Source organism: Cinclus cinclus, chromosome 21 (genome assembly GCF_963662255.1).
Source record: "Cinclus cinclus chromosome 21, bCinCin1.1, whole genome shotgun sequence".
Classification (NCBI taxonomy): Eukaryota; Metazoa; Chordata; class Aves; order Passeriformes; family Cinclidae; genus Cinclus; species Cinclus cinclus.
The window spans coordinates 7308355-7328878 of NC_085066.1; the positions used below are offsets into that span (position 1 = coordinate 7308355).

At 44.9% G+C, this 20524-nt stretch overlaps 1 protein-coding gene across 1 annotated transcript in view; it reads right to left on the reverse strand.

The window, feature by feature from the left end:
- LRRFIP1 (LRR binding FLII interacting protein 1) overlaps nucleotides 1–20524 on the reverse strand; it is a 100508-nt gene that overhangs the window by 36430 nt on the left and 43554 nt on the right. The window contains exons 2-6 of the mRNA XM_062506642.1: nucleotides 18323–18409; nucleotides 11716–11733; nucleotides 8438–8485; nucleotides 7146–7190; nucleotides 6581–6631 (exon numbers count right to left, since the gene is read on the reverse strand). Coding sequence (XP_062362626.1) covers nucleotides 6581–6631; nucleotides 7146–7190; nucleotides 8438–8485; nucleotides 11716–11733; nucleotides 18323–18409 — 249 coding nt within the window. The remainder of the gene's footprint in view (nucleotides 1–6580; nucleotides 6632–7145; nucleotides 7191–8437; nucleotides 8486–11715; nucleotides 11734–18322; nucleotides 18410–20524) is intronic.

Consider the following 20524-nt stretch of genomic DNA (forward strand, 5'->3'; position numbering starts at 1 on the left):
AATAGAAGGCAAACATCCAAGTTTCTTTTGTTGAAGAACTGATTTGAAATACTCCTGCAGCTCTCTCAAACAGCTTGGCTTCTTTCCAGTTTTTACCAGGTTGTTTGTTGTTTCTTTTTTTTTTTTCCCCAGGCTCCTTGAATTTCTCCAACACCTCCCTGAAGAATGGTTAAAATGGATCTCCAGCAGCTGAAGGCAATGCTCCAGCTCAGCCTCAGTGCTCTGTGCAGACCAATTCCCTCCACCACCCCTTTTATTGCTACACTGAGGACTTGTTTGCCTTTTTCAGCTGAGTAATATTGACTAAATGTAACCTCAGATTACTATCTGAACCATCCCATTACTCTGTAATGGTACCTTCACTTTTCCCAGATGTGGTATTCCTCATCTGTGTTTACTGTTATTCCATTTTGACAAGTTGTCTCCTGTTTATCATCACTATTTTCACTCTAACTTGGTATGAAACTGCCTTCACTCCCTGCACTCAGCCAGCCAGGCAATACAGACCCCTGGGGAACTGCTTTTCCCTCCTTAAAAAACCCAGATGATGCTGTCTTAGATGGGAGCAGACCAGCTGAGATTCTTCCCAGCTATCTTGTTTTCTAACAAAGTTATTTTCTAACTGCACATTCCTTTTACAAGAACGAGATCTGGCCCAAGTTTTCCCTTAATGTCACACAGAGACACGCCAAGAGCCTTACAGTCAATTTACAGTAACATCCTTTATGCCCTGAGATAATTACCCTGCTTAGGAACTGCAGCTGAATTGGCATGATGCATTTTCCACAAGCCCAGTTTAATTGGTTATCACTTTACAGTTCAGGCCCTTCTAAAGGAATCTGCCTCATCTGCCCTGTGTCTTTCAGATTTCAGCCTGAAGCCCTAGAGCTGAGGCCATTTCCCCTGCCCCTCTGACCCATCCTCTCCAGAAACCTCTTCAGTGCACATTTCTGAAGGCAAATGCTCCAGGCAGCTCTTGGAGAAGAGGGTCAGACCTTGCTGACCTTTGTTCTAGGCTACATTTACATGCAAAGCATCTGACCCTCATGATCAAATAAAACAAAACTGCATCCTAGACAGGCTAAAATGACTCAATTTTACTTGTTCTTCCTTCAGTGACCCTATTTCTCTATTTTCTTCTTGCTTTTGGCAAAGGAAACCATTTCACTGCCATTGTGTCCATTTCTGCTTGTAATGTTTTTACCTCGGGCTTTCTCAATCCTACATCCAACTTCCAGCCCTTAGAAAAATTCTCTGCTCATTTCCAGTGTAGCAATGAACCCCAACCTAGCCTCCACCTGCAATGTGGAGCCTTCCCTCCACAGAAGTATTCCCACTTTGCCCTCTCTTGTGTCCTCTTTGGACCTGCCTGGAATTGCTCCCCACAAGATTCATCTATGACATGGGGATGGAATGAGATGGGTTTTAAGGGCCCTTCTAGCCCAAACCATTTGGGATTCTATAATATTCTCTCCAATATTGCCTATTTTTGTGTCATGTTACAGTTCAGGTTAGGTAGCTCCAGTAAAGTTCTGAGTTTTTCCACATGCTCTTTTATGTACAGCACTGAAGTAAGAGTTTGGATTATACTGTTGCTTGAAAAGGCTGACCTGGAACAGAGACTAGACACAGGAAAAGGAATGAAATAGGTATTTACTGAAAGGATACACCTTGGGCAGTGCAAGAGCCTGGCCAGGGCTACACCCAAACCAAATCCAAGATGGATCCCAGTCACAAGTTTCTACACTTTTATAAGTTTTGGTTCATCTACATATTGGGGTCAATTATCCAGGTTATGAACTCTCACTCCCCTGGCTTGCCCCCTTTCCCTCACTGTTGTTTTTACCTTTTGGGTACTGGCTGTCCTTGATTCTCCAGCTGGGAAGGAATTGTTTTTGTTTAACTACCCTGTGAAGAGACCTTACTGACACCTAACATGAAGATTCAGAGTTACACACTAAGCAGCAGAGATTCTGAAAAATATAAAAACTAAAACCCACATCAATCCCACATTTTGGATGTAAATTGGTGCTCGTTATTCCCTAGCAAGTGCTGATAGTTATGGTGTATCCTTGACATTGGGCTGGCAGCTCTCACACTGGCACACACTCCTTGTCCTGCCACAATGGGTTTGTAGGCAGAACCCTCTCTGAGACAGATAAAAATACATACTGCTTTGGAGTAGTTCTTCTTTTTGGTCCTCTCACTCTCTAATCCAGCCTGCAGTAGGATTAAGAATGCAGGGTGAGAAGATCAAGTCTGTGCACACCCATCCAGGGCCAGGCATGCACATCCCCATGCAGGAACATGAGCAGAGCATGGCTCAGCAGCCGATCCACCCTCCGAGTCAAACACCCAGTTATTAGAGAATATTGTTAAAATGGTGTTAAATTTAGCAGCTGCAGTTCCAATCACTCACACTGGCTGGGTTCAGTCAATTAGCTACCAGCTGTCCATCCTGGCTTTATCAATACAGCCATGCAAAACCCAAATGTGATGGAATTATTCTGGGATGTAGGTCACGCACAAATAGATGCGCTGCATCCCTAATTGGAAATAGTGCCAGGAGTGAAGAAGAGGGGAAGAGCAGGAGGATCTAGAGAACTGCACTCCCCAGTTTGCATCCTGCAGACAACAGGACACCTCCAGTCCAATACAAGGCAGCAGGAAATATTTTAAACTGAGCTTTAATCCTCATTGCCCCTTTCTGTTCTTTCAGGAGCCAGCTTTATCTCAGTGTTGGTGAGAGCAAACATTCACAATCAAAGCATTATTATAAATCTGATTTTGTCCTCTAAACTAAAGGGAACACAAGCTGCAGCTTTGGTAGGCGGTGTGTTTTTCCTGTCACCTTTGCTAGATCTACTTACAGTGAGTTTATGGGAGTTTTATTCCTTTCCAGATCTGTGTTGAAATAAATCCAGATGCATCTGGTCCAACAATGGACAGGCTTTAACAGAGACAGCATTTTAGGGGAAACCCAAGCCATTCTGCTCTGCCTGTGGTAACTACTGAGCTAAACCTAGCTCAGATCTCTCAAATAATTTGTCACTTCTCATCTGAACTGTGTCAGAGCAGGAAGAGAGGGAAATGGCATCCTGACATCACAGACCACAAACTTCCTCAGAATCCTTCCAGATCACCCAGATCTCAGAGCAGTTATCACAACCTGTGTTAGCTTCTTCTTCATGATTAGTTTTTGAACACACACACACACTCTGCAACTTGCAGACTATTCTCACCACTGGGTAGGGGCTGGCATATTCCAAATGAGACTGTAAAGGCATGAGAGGAGAGGAAAATCAGAATACAAATGAAAACACAAGTTACATTAATCGAAGGAACTCTCGGAAACAAAACAAACAATAAACAAACACAAAAACAGGCAGGGAGATGTAAATTCCAACTAAAGAACTTTGATAATGCAGGATTTCTTGAACAAAGGCACAAGTTTGGAAGTTGGGAGGATACAAAAAAGGATGCATGAATTAATCACGAGTGATTGACAACACAACAATATTTCACGCTGATGGTGTTGGATTAGAGACAGCCAGCTGGGAAGTGGGAGAACCAGGACAAATGAAATAGAAAAGGGCCTGAAGAGAGGCTCGAGAGCCTCAACAAACACAGGCTGATGTTACTGAGCTTCCCTAGGAAAATTTGCATGACACAGAATTGAGCTTGCAGAACTACTGAAACAGGAGCTGTGGATGGGCTCAGGATCATCAGATAAGCTGCTGAAGAAGCCTCTCCATGACAGCTGAGGAGCCACAGACACAGCCAAGCCAGGACTCCCTGGACCCCTGGTCCCTGTTTGCAGCACAGTCACAGCTGTGGAGCTTCAGTCAATTTGCTGGCCTAGTCTAATGAGTATCTCTGGAGGTTCTGCAGTGTGTAGAGCTTCCTGCTCTGCCAGAAGCATACAGAAGCTCCCCAAAAGCTACCTCAGCATGTTTCTGGTGCCTGCAGTCCAGGCATCCACTTCAAAAATACTCCAGGAGAAAAGTCCAGTGTGAAACCCACACAGATCAGTGGGGTGGTGAAGCCCTAGGGAGAAGTGAATGTCTAATATTGGCTCATTTCAGTGAAAACTTCCTGTACAGAAGAGAAGCACAGCTAGAAAAAGGAGCCCCTGGCACCACTAGCCCCTCACAGTGCAAGGAGCCTGAGTGCCAAAGTTGAAAGATGAATTTTCCAAAAATGGCATCCTGCAATGATGGAAGGAGAGCCTCCCAATATCCAAGAAGACAGCATCATTCAGAGTTCTCCAAGTCATTTTGTAAACCCTTTGTGGATACAAGGCAACTGTTTTTGATGCTGTCTTCAGGCTAAAATAACTCCTAAGCCAAACTGGACACTAGAACTCAAGTAAATTTTTAAGGTTGGTATAAATTTTAAATTTTATGGGACTTCTGTTATTATTAAGACAGATGCAGCAAGAGCCTTCACAGATTAGCCAGAGATATGGTCAAATTACTAAAAGTATCTCCTGTAAATCCACAGTGGGAAAGTGATCAGAGAGGCCGTTTACAAGGGCCTGGAGTGACAGGAAAGGAAAGAATGGCTTCAAACTGACAAAAAAATAGGTTTAAATTGGGTATCGGGAAAAAATTCTTCCCTGTGATGGAGGTGAGGCCCTGGGAAGCTGTGGCTGCTCCCTGGAAGTGTCCAAGGCCAGACTGGATGGGGCTTGGAGCAACCTGGGCAAGTGGAAGATGTCCCTGCCCATGGCATGGGGTGGAACAAGATGATTTTAAGGTCTCTTCCAACTCAACCCATTCTGTGATTCTATCAATTATTTGCAAATAAAACAACTGGAAGACGTAGAAGGATAAATTTCAGTTCAGACTGGCAAATGTTTACGTGCTTCTACAATCCCAGTGACACAAGAATGAGGGAAGGAAGCTCTGTCAAAACTCTTCCTTTGCCTACCAAAAACATCAGCACATCCACCAAATGCTGCTTCATGGGGAACAGGGCCTGTGCAACATCACTGAGAAACATCAGTGTGGAAAGTTTCAGGCAGATCCTTCTGTCAGAGAAGGACATTTCTTGCAGAAGTATGAGGAATCTGGGGCCGTCCCCTGGAGCAGCTGGAGGCTGGTTATCACAGCCTGAGACTGCTCAGGTAAAAAGGGCAAGAGAAGCTCCTCCAAGGGATGGTGAGGAGGCAGAATGCAGGGCTTCTGCTCTTTAAATGTATATAAACCACAGGATTGTGTTGCAAAAACACCTCAGAAAGAATCAGTGGTGGATTTCCATGAAGAAAAGGTGTTTCAGATGAAGATGTGCTATAAACACAGAGCCAGTGTGTTTGCATTGTGCCAGTTACAGTCAGGGGTAAACAACCCATGTGTGTGTCATCACCTTCTAAATATACAGAACTGATATTTCAACTGAACTAGAGTGTTTTTTTCACCTCCAAAAAACACTTCCATATGTCAACATTTAACCCTAAGCAAAATAAACACTGCTTTTCACATTCAGCTGTGCAGAGAGGCTTTTCTTCACTGGATCTTTGGAGCTTTGAGGCATCTCCTAGCTTTGAAAAGCACTCAGGTTTGTCATCTTGAGGAATAAAGGTTTTAACAGCATTTCATAAGTAGCAATAAAGATTCCACTAAAAAGGAAACAAGACAGCATTTCATATTTTTAAGCACATTTTGCGCAGTTTTACAGTGGGATCCCTGAGCAGGTTCAGCAGCAGCAATTTTAAATTTTTTTTTAATGAGTCCTCTAGACTATGTTATAACAGAGTTAACATTTATATAAATGTGTGTTATCTGGGAAAATACTGTCTGGATGTTTTGAGGAAAACACTGAACTTTTCCTACAGATGAGTACTCAGTGCTTTACGAATCCCACTCTCCACAAAACTCAGGCCTGCAGATGATTTTCAAGTATTTCTAAAGCATGTTTAAAGCAAGTAACCAGTGATAGGACCTAAGGGAATCCCTCTGGAGCTGTGTCAGAAGGATTTTGGGTTAGATATCAGGGAAAGGTTGTAGCCCCAGAGGGTGCTGGGCACTGCCCAGGCTCCCCAGGGAATGGGCACAGCCCCAGGGCTGCCAGAGCTCCAGGAGGGTTTGGACACTGCTCTCAGGGATGGACAGGGTGGGAGTGCTGGGGGGTCTGTGCAGGGACAGGAGCTGGATCAGTGATCCCTGTGGGTCCCTTCCAGCTCAGGCTGTTCTATTATTTTATGAGTATTCACCTGCAATTCCAAAGCACTCAACAATTAATTCCATTGATCAATCACTTCTGCTTTCCTGAGCTAATGAACACTGACCCCACTAGCACTTCCCCTTCCCAAATTTCCAGTATCAGGAGTAAAACAGGGGAGCTTACAAGGTGCATGCAGATATCAATATCTTGGCTAAGTCCTTCCTGCACGAGTGAAGAACAGTGACCACACAAAGGCTCCTGCACAGGGCACACACTGCAGACAATCAGTGATCCACGTGTACTTGAAAAAACCCCACATGGGACACGTGAAGGACAATCCCCTGGGAGTGCAGGGGCACAGGGGGACAGTGACAGCCATACACAGACATGCACAGAGATTGCAGAGTTTACCAACCCTCAGGCTTCCACGGCTACCCACTGACATGCGCTCATCTTCATCCGAAGCCTAGCGAGAGAAAGCGTAGAGACAAAAAAACAGTGAAAAGAACACAGGTAACAGGCACTGAGGCAAATGCTGATGGCTTTGATGGGACAGGAGGAAGAGAAAGATGCACAAACTCAATGTTTTTTAAAAATAATTGCATTGAAAGTGTAAGCAGAAAGCAAATGAAATTATACCCTACCCAAGAAACAGTCAAGCATTTTTACTGTAGGGTGAAGGAAGAGCTTGCTGAGGTGTTCCCTGCTCTATGCTCTTGGCTCTTTAATGAACATTAAGCACTCCAAACAAGTTATTCCCCCACTTTCCACCCCCTTTATTCTTGCACATTTGCAAAAACTCCCTGGAGTGACTGGGGAGAGGGCAGAGAAGTCAGGAAGTGGCTTTGGGGTTTCCACTTGCCGTGGGTGGCGGGAGCTTGTTTAGGTTCTTTTCTTTTGAGAAGGAAGTGCCTTACACACGACTGTTTTCTTAATCTGAAATGTCTAGCTGAACAAAAAAAGCAAAAGTAGGTACTGACCGATGCATTTCTTCGGGCTCTACGGGAGTAACGCTCACTGTCTTCCTACCAAGGCAGCAGAGAGAAAACAGAGGGAGGTGTTGAGAGGACAGACACAGCAACAGAGTGTTCCAGAAACACACAGTGAACTCCAGCCACGCTGAGGAGCCAGCAAAGTTAAACCAAACCATGGGAGTTGACACCCTGTCAAAGCAGAAAAACCCTTCCTCCCTTCTCTGTGACCCCATATTTCTTCCCCTCTGCTACAGCCCCTGCAACACTAGAAATGCCGTCGGATGTTTTACATTTCAACAAGCGGATTTGAACAAATTTAGTTGCCACTGAATTTAGGAACAGCAGTAGAAAACGGCAAAAAAAAAAAAGTTTCAACACTGTTGTCAACAGATTCTTACAGGTGAGCTGATTTCCAAGCAAGGGAACTGCCAGTAATGTGGAGTTATGCTCATCCTAGAGGAGATGTGTGTGTGACTCAGTGTGAGTCTGGGCTGGTCCATGCAAACCAGCATTTAATTATCAAAGACCAAGGAATTTGGGGAGTTTGGGAAGCTACTTTCCACACTGGAAGCCAGCTGCTCAGTTTTGCCTTTTCCAGTGTGCACTACTCAGCTTTGCAGAGCAAGGCCATAGATTTCATCTGGCATCACTGGTAACTGGTTTCATAAACTTAGGGTTGTAAGACATTTGATGCCAGTGACTTCCAGCCCATTAGCAACTTCTTTATCTCATATTATGGGTGTTAAAACAGTCAGATATAGCTAGTAGCCAAGTCTGGAGCTGGTATTCACTGGTTTTAGCCAATTCTAAAATCCAGGACATTGTATTATTGGAAGAAAGAGAGGATTGCCACCACAGCAGCAATAATTCCTCTGAGGGATTCCCCTGGGCCAGTTAAGTGCTAAGGGAAATGAAACAGCATGAGTGAAATTTGCCCACAATTAATCTGAAGGCAGATTTAAGAAGACTCAAATGGTGATGAAACCCATAAAAAGTAAAATGAGCACAAATACTCCTTGCATCCCAAGGGGCTTTAACGTTTTTTTTTCTCCTAACTTAATCTTCCACCGAGAGCTTGGACACAGATCTTTAAAAAGAATGGCTCTAACCCAGTCCTTACCAGCCTTAAGCTGCTCAAAACTCATATTTCAGTTGGAAAAGCAAGACTGTAGCATTGCTTGGAGTAGAACTCACACTGCCAGTGCATGAAAATACCTGCTTTGAGGGATCTCAAACTCTACGAACTACACAGAACTTCAACACACAAAAGCTGTTGAGCTACGTTGATCAAGTCCTACCATCCATTGCTCGATGTCTCCCCACTTAGTATCCAGCCCATAATATTTCTACAGACAGAAAAAGGAAAAAAACAAGAATTTATATGAGAAAAGCAAACACAGAACATTTAGACATGCACTGCCAGGCCTTGGCCAAGCCACTCAGCTCCACATGAATGTGCCAGGGAGAGCTGTGCCACGTGGCACCAGAGCCCTCCGCGGCAAGTGCTTGGGAAAATCAGCCTGGAAAGGGGAAAGAGGAGTTTGGGGATGACCAGGGTGCTCAGCAGCTTCTTCTCCCTCAGCAATGCAAAAGCCCCTGTGCTGGGGGACTGGACCAAGGAGAGTAATGAGTCTTGAATTCCTGACCCAGTTAAGTCAAGACTTATTACAAGGGAGGCGAGCGCAGGACACTTCCAGGATGAAAATTGCTGTCAAATCATGTTTCCTGTAAAGGTCTGTCAAATTGGGCAGACAAGGTGGATACAACTCATCTCTGGGCACCCTGATTTGCCGGATTAGAGCTCCACAGAGCTCCTTGCAGAGCACCAGGCTTTTTGCCTATGTTGGACCCACCTGGCAGCAGTGGCAGCACTAATAAGGGTACAAGAGGACAAGACCCTCCAGTGCAGGACAGGACAACACTGGGAACCTCCCAATGAACTTGAACTTCCCCCAGTCAGCAAGTCGTTCAAAGATCCACAGGTTTAATGGGACTTTTCTTCCTCCCCAAACAAGCCTGTCAAATCTAGTCTCAGGAATTTTGTGTTTTTAATGGTGCCCATTAAAGTGATTCCAATGTGAATTACAATCACTGGCCTAAAGTGCAGCAATAGGCAAATGGAAATCCTGATAAATTCAGGAAGAATAATATGCATTTTAGAGCTTTCTTACAGGCTTGAGGAGACAGGAGCATCAACAGCCAAAACCTTAGAAAATTATTTTAAAAAAAATAAACCAAACAGAAACCTATTCTGTATTGCACTCTGGTTTTAGCACTCGCTCAATGGCATTAATGTCTTTTTATTTTCACCATTAAAACCTCATTCACTATTTACTGATAAACTAAAAAAAAATCAGCTGCACATTCTTCAGTGCTGTATTACTTTATTCCCACTACAGATTCATAACCCAGGCACCAGCTTGTTATGAAATTAACTGTTACGCACATCTCAGCCTGAGAATGACCCCTGAAAATTCCATGAACTCCCAGAGCTGTGTACACAATGAGAACCTACAGATTATACGCTTTGGAGTAAAGCAGGTCAGGTAAAGCCTTATTAGAGGCTTTTTAGCCATTAACAGACTGAGAACGTTTTCTAACACTACACATGAACTTAAAAAACTGAAACACACTATTAAAATGGAGAATACTTTTTCACACATAGGAAGGATCCATAAACACACTTGTAATTTTTTTAGGGTTTGCTGCTTCCTTTTCATGCCCTCTGTTCTCCTCACTGTCTGACACTGGCTTATGAGTTCAGCCTTGCAAAAGGCAGATAAGGAAACAGCCTTTACAAGACTTGCTATGCCACAGTTTAAGTTCCACTTCCAGGCTTTTCCTTCTCCATTTCAAATTACTCAGCTACATGCTTAACATCCCCTGAAGAAAAATCTTAATGAATGAGACTGCCCAGAGACTGTTTTCAATTTATAAAGAGCACATGTCATACTGGACTGAACTGGCAGCTTTTGAGCTGTATTTTGACCCCTCACAGCCAGTTCTCAGTTCTGTCTCTACATTGACTCTTCTGTTCTGCCCCCAGGGGCCTGATTCCAAAGGGTTAAAGGAGGAAATTGTGCTTTTCCATTCATTTAGGCTTCACTTAGAGGCCCTTGCTGGACTCAGGTTCCCTTCTACCTTGGAAAGTGATAATACAATTAAATAATTAATGATGTTAATACCATTGAGAGAGAATTCCAGATGCGATTTGCTCACTGAGTGACAGCGAAACTGCCAGGCTTACAAACTCACCATGGGACGTTGGGAGGATAACCCACTTATCTCCTCATCCATGTCAGGACACCAACAGTAAACAACCTCCTGGGCTCCCACGGGGCTGCTTTTGCACCAGGAGGTTAAATTAGTTCCCATAAAGATTAATTATGAGCCCGTCGATCCATGGGCAGACATTGAGTCACTCAGCGTGTAGTCAACTCCAGAAATAAAACCAGGAGTGAGAGAGATTTGTTGCCAAATTGATGGGGATAGGATTAAAGGCCAGAGCACATGATTTGAGCAGCTCTCTTCATACACATACACACTCAAAGAGGAGAACAGCACTCCCAAGAAGCACATGCAGAGCTGGGTCAGGCTTTGAAACGTGCAGTTAGGGCAGCTGGAGTGCAAGAACAAAACCAAGCACACTGTGGTTAAAGGAGACATTCATCACTCAGCAAGCAATAAAAATATCTCAGGAAAAAACAGAAATATTCAACGAGGAAGAAAACGGCAGGCTTGAAGAAAAGTGTGCTTTCTCCCTCCCTGTTAATATTATTCTTCTGTTTCTAGGTGCCACACAGTTCACATGCTGAAAGTGCAGAACAGCCAGACATCAGGACACAAACCCAAAATCTCTGTTGCTACCTAGCAAGTGACCTCAGTAAGAGCTACTGTTATCATCCTCTTTTGCCATCATCACGGAAAGGAAATTGGGTGGAGAGAAGAGATCATGACTTTAAACTGAGATGAGAGAGGATTAAACAATATAAAAGCATTTTTAATGCTTGGGTGCTGTTGGAAGGAAGGCCATACAATTTATTTACCCAAGGATTATGAATTCAAAACACAGCATCACCGACTTCTTCAGTGACTTTGTGCAAATAAAGTCATCTGAAAGTCATTCTTCCTGCTGGCACCTGTTAAATGCTTGCCCAGCCTGAAACACTTCCAATGATTTTCTTGGCCTTCAGCACAGAAACAGAGGTGACACACAGGTCCTTGGTGACACCATATCCTCCTCTGATCCTGCTTTGCCAAGTCACTTTTCTGTTATTGCTTATTCTTTGCCAAACAGGCTGTAGAAAAAAATCACATTAAGTGCCTGACAAGACATCTTACATGGGTCATCTTCCCCCATTCCCCTTGACTGTCTACCCCACAAGATTAGGGGAAGGGAGGGCAGAATTACATGGACATTTACAGCCTGCTGGGCACCTCTCACTCTAAGAGGATTTCTGAGGTTGGACTCGAGGATCTCGGAGGTCTTTTGCAACCTAAATGTGGTTCTGAAATTGTAGCAAGACTCACAAGGTGGGAAGGCATGCAAACAACAATGAAAGCGAGCAAGCCCTACCTTCTGGACCTGATAGATCTGGGGGGAAAGGGAGAGGAAAGAAACAAGGAACAAAGCTAGCGTAAATGATGGATACATAGCTCCACAGCTCGTTCTAGAGGGAAAAAACAGCATTTATAGAGAAAATACAGAAGAGCATGAATATGGAGAAGAAGCCCTGTGGATTTAGGTAGGACAAAAGCAGTGTTTGTATCACAGGCCTCCTCCATATGCCTGGCTAGAACACAGCACTCCTGTTCCCATTCCCACCAGGATTCAGGGTGCACATGGGACATTTTATCCCCAAGCCCAGCACAGTTGTGAGCCAGGACCTCTCATTTTTCCAGCCTCCCTCCATGACAGGAATGGATGCCCAAACATTCACCCGGGATGAGTTGTGTATCTACGACCACAATAAAAGCAAACAGCATTAACTACAGACCAACTGTTCCTCTTTGAAGGATAGAATTTGTCCCTGAGGGATGAAGCACCAACCCCACACGCCTTTCACCTGTGCACAGCACAGTGCCAGTGTGTGAAAATTCCTGGAAAATGTTTTACACGTATATTTCCAGCCTTAAAGGATCTCTGCAGGTTGCTTTGTCAATTTTTAATGTTTCTGTGGAGCCTCACACTGTTTTCAGACTTGAATAAATGCCTGCTGACACTGTTGTTCTGTAGTCTTGGAGCACTTTGATAACACATAAAACCTTAACAGCCACTCTACTGCATCTGAATCTTTTGTTCTTGGAGAACTGCCCTTGACTGATGAGCGTTGTGAATCCATGTGAAAACAGAAAGCATGTTATTTTCTTTTTCCCTCACATCTTTCCTGAAACCAGAACATTTCTGGGTTCAGAAAAAATAACCTCAATGAACCCTTCTTGTTCAAAAACACCTGTCTGGCTGCACAATCCTGTGATGGCAAGGTAGTCAAGTCTCCCAGATTTTGGGTTTTTTGGAGGATTCCTGCTATTCACTGCTCTCAGGGACACCTCATGGGAATCTGGATCCCAGTGCTGGGACGCAAAGCTTATGTCTCTCAGTCCCGGCCCTCCTAATCAGGTTCCCCTTCATGAAGGACAACTGCACAACCCAGATTAATGCCTCAGCAGCTTTAATTCCCATTCCAGCAAGCACAGGAGGGAAAATTAGGACCCATTTAAAAACCAGCATTCCCACAAGTAACCACCCCATCTTCCTTTCCCTAAGAAAGCCATGAAGAGGAAAATGAACTGGGCCCTCCCACAAGGCTGCACACAATCCCAATCTCTGGCTTCTCCACGGCACACTCTGAATGCCTTTCATCCACACACAGGTTCAAATATGGCAATTACCACACAGCTGATTAACCTCAAAGCTTCAACTTTTCCGTGCTGCTTTTTTCACCCGTCTCAAGGCAGCTCCATGGAAGCCTTATTTTTCAAAGCTCAGTGCTTCAGGCTTGACACAGCAGGTATTCCCTGCTGAGTCCAAAGCAAGGCATGCAAGGAGCCTTGTGCCCAGGACCCAGATTGCCAATGGACAGGATAACAACGGAGTCCTTGTTCAGGCCAGCCACCATGGAGGGAGCTGGGGAGGCCTCGGGGATAAAGCCAAGTACATCACCTAACTGTTCCAGCTTTTTATAAAACCTGGAGTTTTGGAGGAACCCATCAGCCAACAGCTCTGCTCCAAAGAGACCTAACCCTCAGCAGCGCACGAGGAAAATGTGTCCCTGTCCATGGCAGGGAGGCTGGAATTAGGGGATTTTTAAGGTTCTTTCCAACTCAAGCCATTTTAGGATTCCGGTGACATTGTCCTCTTTAGAAAGTGTGGTACAAGAGAAAAGGTACGCTTTTAAACAATCACCTCTGTTGCAGATGGGTGCCCCCCAAAAAGAGTCAATACATATCTAAGAAGTCAAATGCTTTAAAGAGCAGTTGCCTGGAATAGGGTATGATGAAAAAACTTAAATGTGTTTCGTCCACAATATTAACAGCAGACAGCTTTCCTGATTTCCTTATCAAAGGAGGCTGCCCACCAAAAAAAAAAAAAAAAAAAAAAAAAAAAGTTTTCATATTAGTAGCTTTAAAATAGGACAAGACAGAACAAGCCAGTGTTGCATGGTTAGATGGTGGCAGAAGAATAGTCTGCTAAAAACATCATATACATCATCCCTCTCCAAATTTTCCTGGGCATCTTCACACTGAGTATCTAAGACACAGATTAACCAACTCCTTCATTTCTTCCCTGCTTATGTAAGCACCAAGTTTCATACTGACTCTCCATTCAAGCCACAATAATCTGCTTTTCCCTTCTTTTTTTTTACTAGAAAGCACTTGTAGCATATTTTATTCCAAAGAAATACAAATCCAAAGGGGGAAAAGTATGTGCAAGTGAGGCAAGGAAAGAATTTACAGAACAGCCAAGGCAAGTTTCATGCTGTGCCCTTACAGCCTTAAAGCAAGAGCTGCAAATGAAGCCAGGAGCCCAGCACAGTGCACTTGCCTTGAACTAGAAGTACAGGCTCATCTACTCTGTGAACTGGCAGGGAAGAATCTTATCCCACCGATTAAGGAGTGGGAGGGGATCAGTCTCTTTTCACTGCAGGCACTAATATCAGCTTACACTGTGGTCTCTGAGTGTCAGCTCTTGAAGAGACATTGAAAGCCTTGCCAGCAGAACACACAGAAGGCACTCCTACAGAAAGCATTCTCTACACATAGCCTTACTGCTGCAGCTCTTACATGTCTCAAAACTGTTACTGTTAAATATTACTTGGGGAAAAAAGGCATTAATACATTTCAGGTCAAGCTTCTGAGAGAAAAAAAAACGCACAGAAAAAAAAAATTCTTCCCATTTTACCTAGCAGCCCCATGATAATTAACAAATTGTTACTCAGAAAAACTGGGCTGCCCACTCCTGGCTTGCTCTTCTGCATGAATTAACAATAAATAACCTGAGTGCACACAGGAATTTGTTTCAGGATCAAGCGCATCTTGACAGTACAAGCCGAAGGGACTGGCCTCAGATCCTGCAGCTGGAAACCAAATGTCTCAAAAGCATGGCAGCATGGTATGGTAAACCAGGAACCATCACTGCTCTGACTCCCACCAGGGAAAACAGGAAAGGGAGGAAGTACCACGTATTTTAATTGTCCTTCAGCTCAGAACAGGCCCTGGCAATGAGAGCTGTCCTGCACTCACTGATGTGTGGAAGCAAACTAGAGAATTTAACCAGACCTCCAGATTAATTATTTACATCTTTGGTGGGTAACAACAACAAAACAGCTCTAAATGAGAAGTCAGAATCATTCATATTGTTACAATTGTTAGACCTCTGCCTTTTCTAAAGCTTCATTACCAAAAACACATTCTCTAATAAATACACAAACTGATTCACACCTTTAGTGATTCAAGAGTGATCAATACCCTTATCTTCAGAGGAACTCCCCATGTCCTGGACTGATCCCACAGTGTGGGCAGCAGGAAAGGGGGGAATTCTGCCCCTCTGCCCTGCTCAGGTGAGACCCCACCTGCAGAGCTGCCTCCAGCCCTGGGGCCCAGCACAGGAAGGACCTGGAGCTGCTGGAGAGTCCAGAGGAGGCACCAGGATGGGCAGAGGGATGGGACAGCTCCATGGAAAGGCTGAGAGAATTGGGAATGCAACAGGAAAGATGGTACAATACTATTTACCAGGGACTGGGGTGACAGGACAAGGGGGAATGGCTTCCCACTGGCAGAGACAGTTGACATTGGATATTGGGAAGGAACTCTTCCCTGTGAGGGTGGGGAGGCCCTGGCACAGGGTGCCCAGAGAAGCTGTGGCTGCCCCATCCCTGGAAGTGTTCAAGATCTGGTTGGGAGGAGCAACCTGGGCTAGTGGAAAGTGTCCCTGCCCATGTCAGGGGGTGGAACAAGTTACGTTTTAAGGCCCTTTCAACTCAACACTTTCTGGGATTCTGTGATCTTGCGCTCGCTTTTTTCTTCAGCTTCAGAAAACGCTTTTCATGCACCCAGCTTATACTTTCCTATGAAACGTGTGCTTATCTTCTCATCTTTATCTTCCCCTCCCCAGAGGGAAAAAAAAAAAAAAAAAAAAAAAAAAAAACCAACAACAACAAAAAAAAAAAACAACAAAGAAACCAAACCAAAAAACCCACACCACTGGCACAGTTACCTTTCTTTGTGCTGCCTGGCTGGAGGTGGTGCCAGGTGATGAGACGGATTCTGCCTCTGGAGCACACCTGCAATCCTGCCCCACCACAGTGCAGCCTTCCCCAAGAACTTTCCCACATCTCACCCTCCTGCCACTGGGTGTTCTCTGCCAAAAGCCCATCTATTCAGCTGCACAATTTCTCAATCATATGCATAGATTCTTCATGTAAAACTTTAAAATGAGGGAAATGAAGTGCAAGATTGAGAAATGTCATAAATATGAGGTGGTGGGCAGGAGAGGAGCCAGTTTCCAAATCCAAATCATTAAAACACCCTCTTTCACTGCCATAGTTATAGCCTGTAATGGTAGCACCTGGAAACTTTTAACTCAGACCAGCAGTATAAATATATTTTCAAGTAATCCATGCTCCACAAGAAGCCTGCCAGGGCATGCACACAGCTTAAAGCATGAAAAACTACACGCGCATGCAATAAATTCATTTATTGCTTTTTAACTCCCAGAAGGGAGTTAGGGCTCTAAAAAGCCTTCTGAAGTAGTAAAGCAAGTGCTTTAACTTCTGGTTATTTAACATGGCAGCAGTGGAAAAGTGCTCTTTATGTTTCTGAAAAGTTTGCAAAGGGAAATGAATATGGCAGAGAACCAGGTGTACAGATCCCAGTGTCACAGCAGGCTCCCCTCCTAGGAAGAGGTAGGTGCCAGATATCTTGTGTTGATCACTGCTTGGGATTTTCTGTATTTATGTTTTATTATACCTGCAAGACACTTGTGGCAATGAAAAACTTCCTGCAGCTATCCTTACTATCTTTACCCGGCATCTGGGGGCTGAGATTAAGCTACTTCAAAAAGTTACAGAATACCCAAGTGTGAAAAATATTAAATAAATAAGTCATTTATGCCAGTGAGTTACAAAGATGATTGTGATGGGTATCTGGTTGAGGTTTCAATGACTGTGGTATTTCAGAGGGACATCCTGCCCTACTCAATTTCTATGTATACGAAGTTTTCACAGGTTTTCAGATGACAAGCTCTAAATTGCAGGAGGCTTTAGTTTTCACATCTGAATTTCAGTTTACTAAGACACCCTTTGCAGCATCAGCTTTTAATCCGCAAAGGGGTCATCAGCTCCATTAAGTCACCTGTAAATTAGATGGTGTCAGCTGCCAGGACACCCCTACTTACTCTGCTGCCCAAACAAAACACATGGTGCCTGTTTAGCACAGTCCTCCCACGGCTGCTCCCAGGTCCCCCTGCCCCGGCTGCCAGCTCTGCAGCTCAGCAGTGACAGAGCTTCCCAGTAAGAAACACCCTTCAGAAAGCAGCAACTGCACAGGAAAAGGCTCCCACCTTCCTCGAGCTCTGTGTTTGCAGCAAGGGAGCTGAGACACATCCAGACCTGCCTCACCAAGGGCTCAGCGTGGGCAACCTGCCCAAGAGCTTCTTCTCTGTGGGCTGGCTGCTGCAGCCCGCCCTGGCACTGCTCTGCTGTCACCTCCTGATCCACATCTTGCTGTCACCTCCTGATTCTCTGCTGCAAACCAGATCCTGCTCTGCACCATAAAGCAAATGTAGAACCGCTACACAATGGCCTGGGTTGGAAGGGACCTTAAGAACATCCAGTCTCACCCCCTGCCATGGGCAGGGACACTTTCCACTATCCCAGGTTGCTCCAAGCCCCATCCAGCCTGGGCTTTGACACTTCCAGGGATCCAGGGACAGCCACAGCTTCTCTGGGCACCCTGTGCCCTCCCCACCTTCACAGGGAAGTTTATCCTAATATCCAATCCAACTCTGTCTCCGTCAGTATGAAGCCGTTTCCCTTCTTTACTGCCCAACATTTACTCTTGCTATGTGTTCCCAGAGCCTGCCCCCAGACTCACTACTTCTTCCTTCTCCTTCAAAAATCTACTGAAAAAAACTAAATTGTGATTATTGTTGTCCCTCTTGCAGCTACTCTGCTGTTTCACCACATGCATATCACCAAGCACAAGTTTTGAGTGCTTCTGGTTCAGTTCACCAGATAATGCTTTGCCAAGTGCAGCTTCCACCCCTGCTCCTGCCAACAACAGCCCATCCTTTTTACAAACCTGGGGAGGGCACAGCACCAGCTTCACAGCAGGAAGCAGAACAGCTTCACAGTGGAGTTATACAAGGGCCAGGAATCTTGCATATTCATTGGATTTCTAACTAAGTGATAAGAATCCACCACCTCTAATAGGCACACAAAGAAGCTGCATACTTCAAAGTTGAACATTAAACAAGAATTACTAACCACCAGGATTTTCTGTGAATAATTACACTGGCTTCACCCGGACAAAATCCTTGCCACCATCCGTGTTTTAACCAGGTTTCTCTATGATCAACATTAGTTCTGTGTAGACTATTTCAACAAAGTACAGATGAGCCCTCTGTTCCAGGATCTCTGAACATCTTCCTCCCCGGATACAACCCCCCAAAGCCTCGGCCTTACCTCCTTCTGCTGCCTCTCCAGCTCTTTCATCCGGATCTCCCGTGCCTCCGCCCGCGCCGCTCTCTTGGCCGCGAGTCTCGCTTCAGCCTGGGAACAGGAACACAAGGATGGGATGAGATGAAAGCTGGGCAACCCAACGGGGAACACGCTCTGGAAGCTGGGCAGGGAATGGGGAGGCTTGGCTGTAAACACATCTGTAGGAGTTAATTTCCTATTGCAGGTAATGGCGCTGCCTTCCCTAACTGGTTATCTCAACAGTCAGGTAAAACACCCCCGTGCAGGCACTACCCTCCCTGAGCACTTGTGTTTAAAAGAGCTCTTTAATTATTATTTGTGTGGCTACAGAGGAAGCAGGGAGATTAGTTTAAGAAACGCAGGTTTTGCTCTTTTTGTTTTGGGTTGGTTTTTTTTTTTTTTTTCCCTCCCCTGCAGCGTGGGTTGTTTTTTATTGATGAATTAATTTGACCTACACCAAACACATTATGTGACATTTTTCCTAACCACTGACACTGTGCACACATACCTGGGCACAGGGTTTGGGTAAACACTGGAGTTCAGTATGGACAGCTAAGGTTGAAATCATGGAGAGAAAATGCACTAGCTCCATTATAAATCTCCAAAATTCCATATCCCAGTCCACACCTTGCTGGAGTGGAATTCTGCCAAGAACGGACCTCTAGACAGATCTACAGTGCTTCCTCACTTCAGCCCACTTGGAAGTGATGGAACATGCTATAGAGTAACATTTTCAATATTCTGCTTTAAATCCCAGGCAAAGCCAGTAGGTCTTACAGAGTAAAAAGTAAAATTAGCTCGGGCTGGGTACAGTACAACCGTGAGCATCTTGCCTGGCGGAATTCAGAACAGCTCAGCAGGGCTCTGCGCACAGCCAGTCACCCAACTCCTCTGCTTCTGAAACCTTTTACTCTAAGTACAGCATCCAAATTGACAAGAAAAACCGCCACAAGATCAAGGTCAAGCACCAGAGAAATCAAAACACTGGTGTTTTCAGTAGTGCTTCTAAACAGAAGGAAAACCACCAAAGAAAGGAAAGGTATAATTTATTTTCACTCCTGTAAGTGCATTCACCACTTAAGCCCAGGGAAAAAGGTCCCAGCCTTCAAAAACACAAACAAAACATGGGGGAAAAAAAAAAAACAACAACAACAAAAAACCAACAACAACAACAAAAAAACAACAAGGAGTAGGATGGTTGAAACTTGCAGTTAACAAACAAGGACTGACAAAAATCAAGCACAACTGATGTACGGGAGAACCAGCAGCCTTGTGATGATGTAGATCCTAAACCCTCAGACTGGAGAAGACCAAGAGGGGCTCTCATCAATCCATACAAATATCCCAAAGGCAGATACCAAGAGGACAGTGCCAGACTCTTCTTAGTGGTGCCCAGTGGCAGGATGAGGAGCAGGGGCCATAAACTAAACCACAAGAAGTTCCACCTGAGCATGAGAGAGAACTTCTGTTCATTGAGGGTGGCAGAGCACTGGAGCAGCTGCCCAGGGAGGATGTGAAGTCTCCCTCTGTGGAGTCATCCCAGACCCAACTGGACATGCTTCAGTGCCACCTGCTCTAGGTGACCCAGGGGATTGGACTGGGACTCCAGAGTCCAACCTCAAATGTTCTGTGATTCTGTGAAGTCTGAGAAACTACTTGTAACAGGACAACAAGCCTTCTCAGACAATTATACAAAAACCCATGGCAGAAAAGAGCAAAGGGCTGGTTTTGCACAGAGCTGCATTCCTTTGAGTTCTCTGCCTGAATTTTGAGGTAAGCGGCTCTGCCATGGACAGAAACTCGTAGTAGGAGCAGACCCTCCACACCTGCACCTAAAACCATCCCCTCTCACAACCTGTTTCTTACAGAACCAGGTGACAGCAGGCTCCGGGTGCAGGCGCACAAATCCCCAAATGTGTTTCCAACACCACTTCCCAACCTGAAGCAGTCTCTCCAAGAAAAGAAAGCAGCCCTGCTGCTGCTGGACAAAGCTTGGGTAGAATCCCTGTCAGGCAGTGCCATGATCCGCCTGCAGTGTTTGAAACTGCTCATGACACCCACTATCCAAACATGCCCTGAAATGTGTGCTAAAGGCACGAAATCACATCTCTGGAAACAAACCTGATACTGATGTGATCCCTTCTGTTTGTTTAAAAATAAACACTGGCAAATCCCACCTGATAGAAG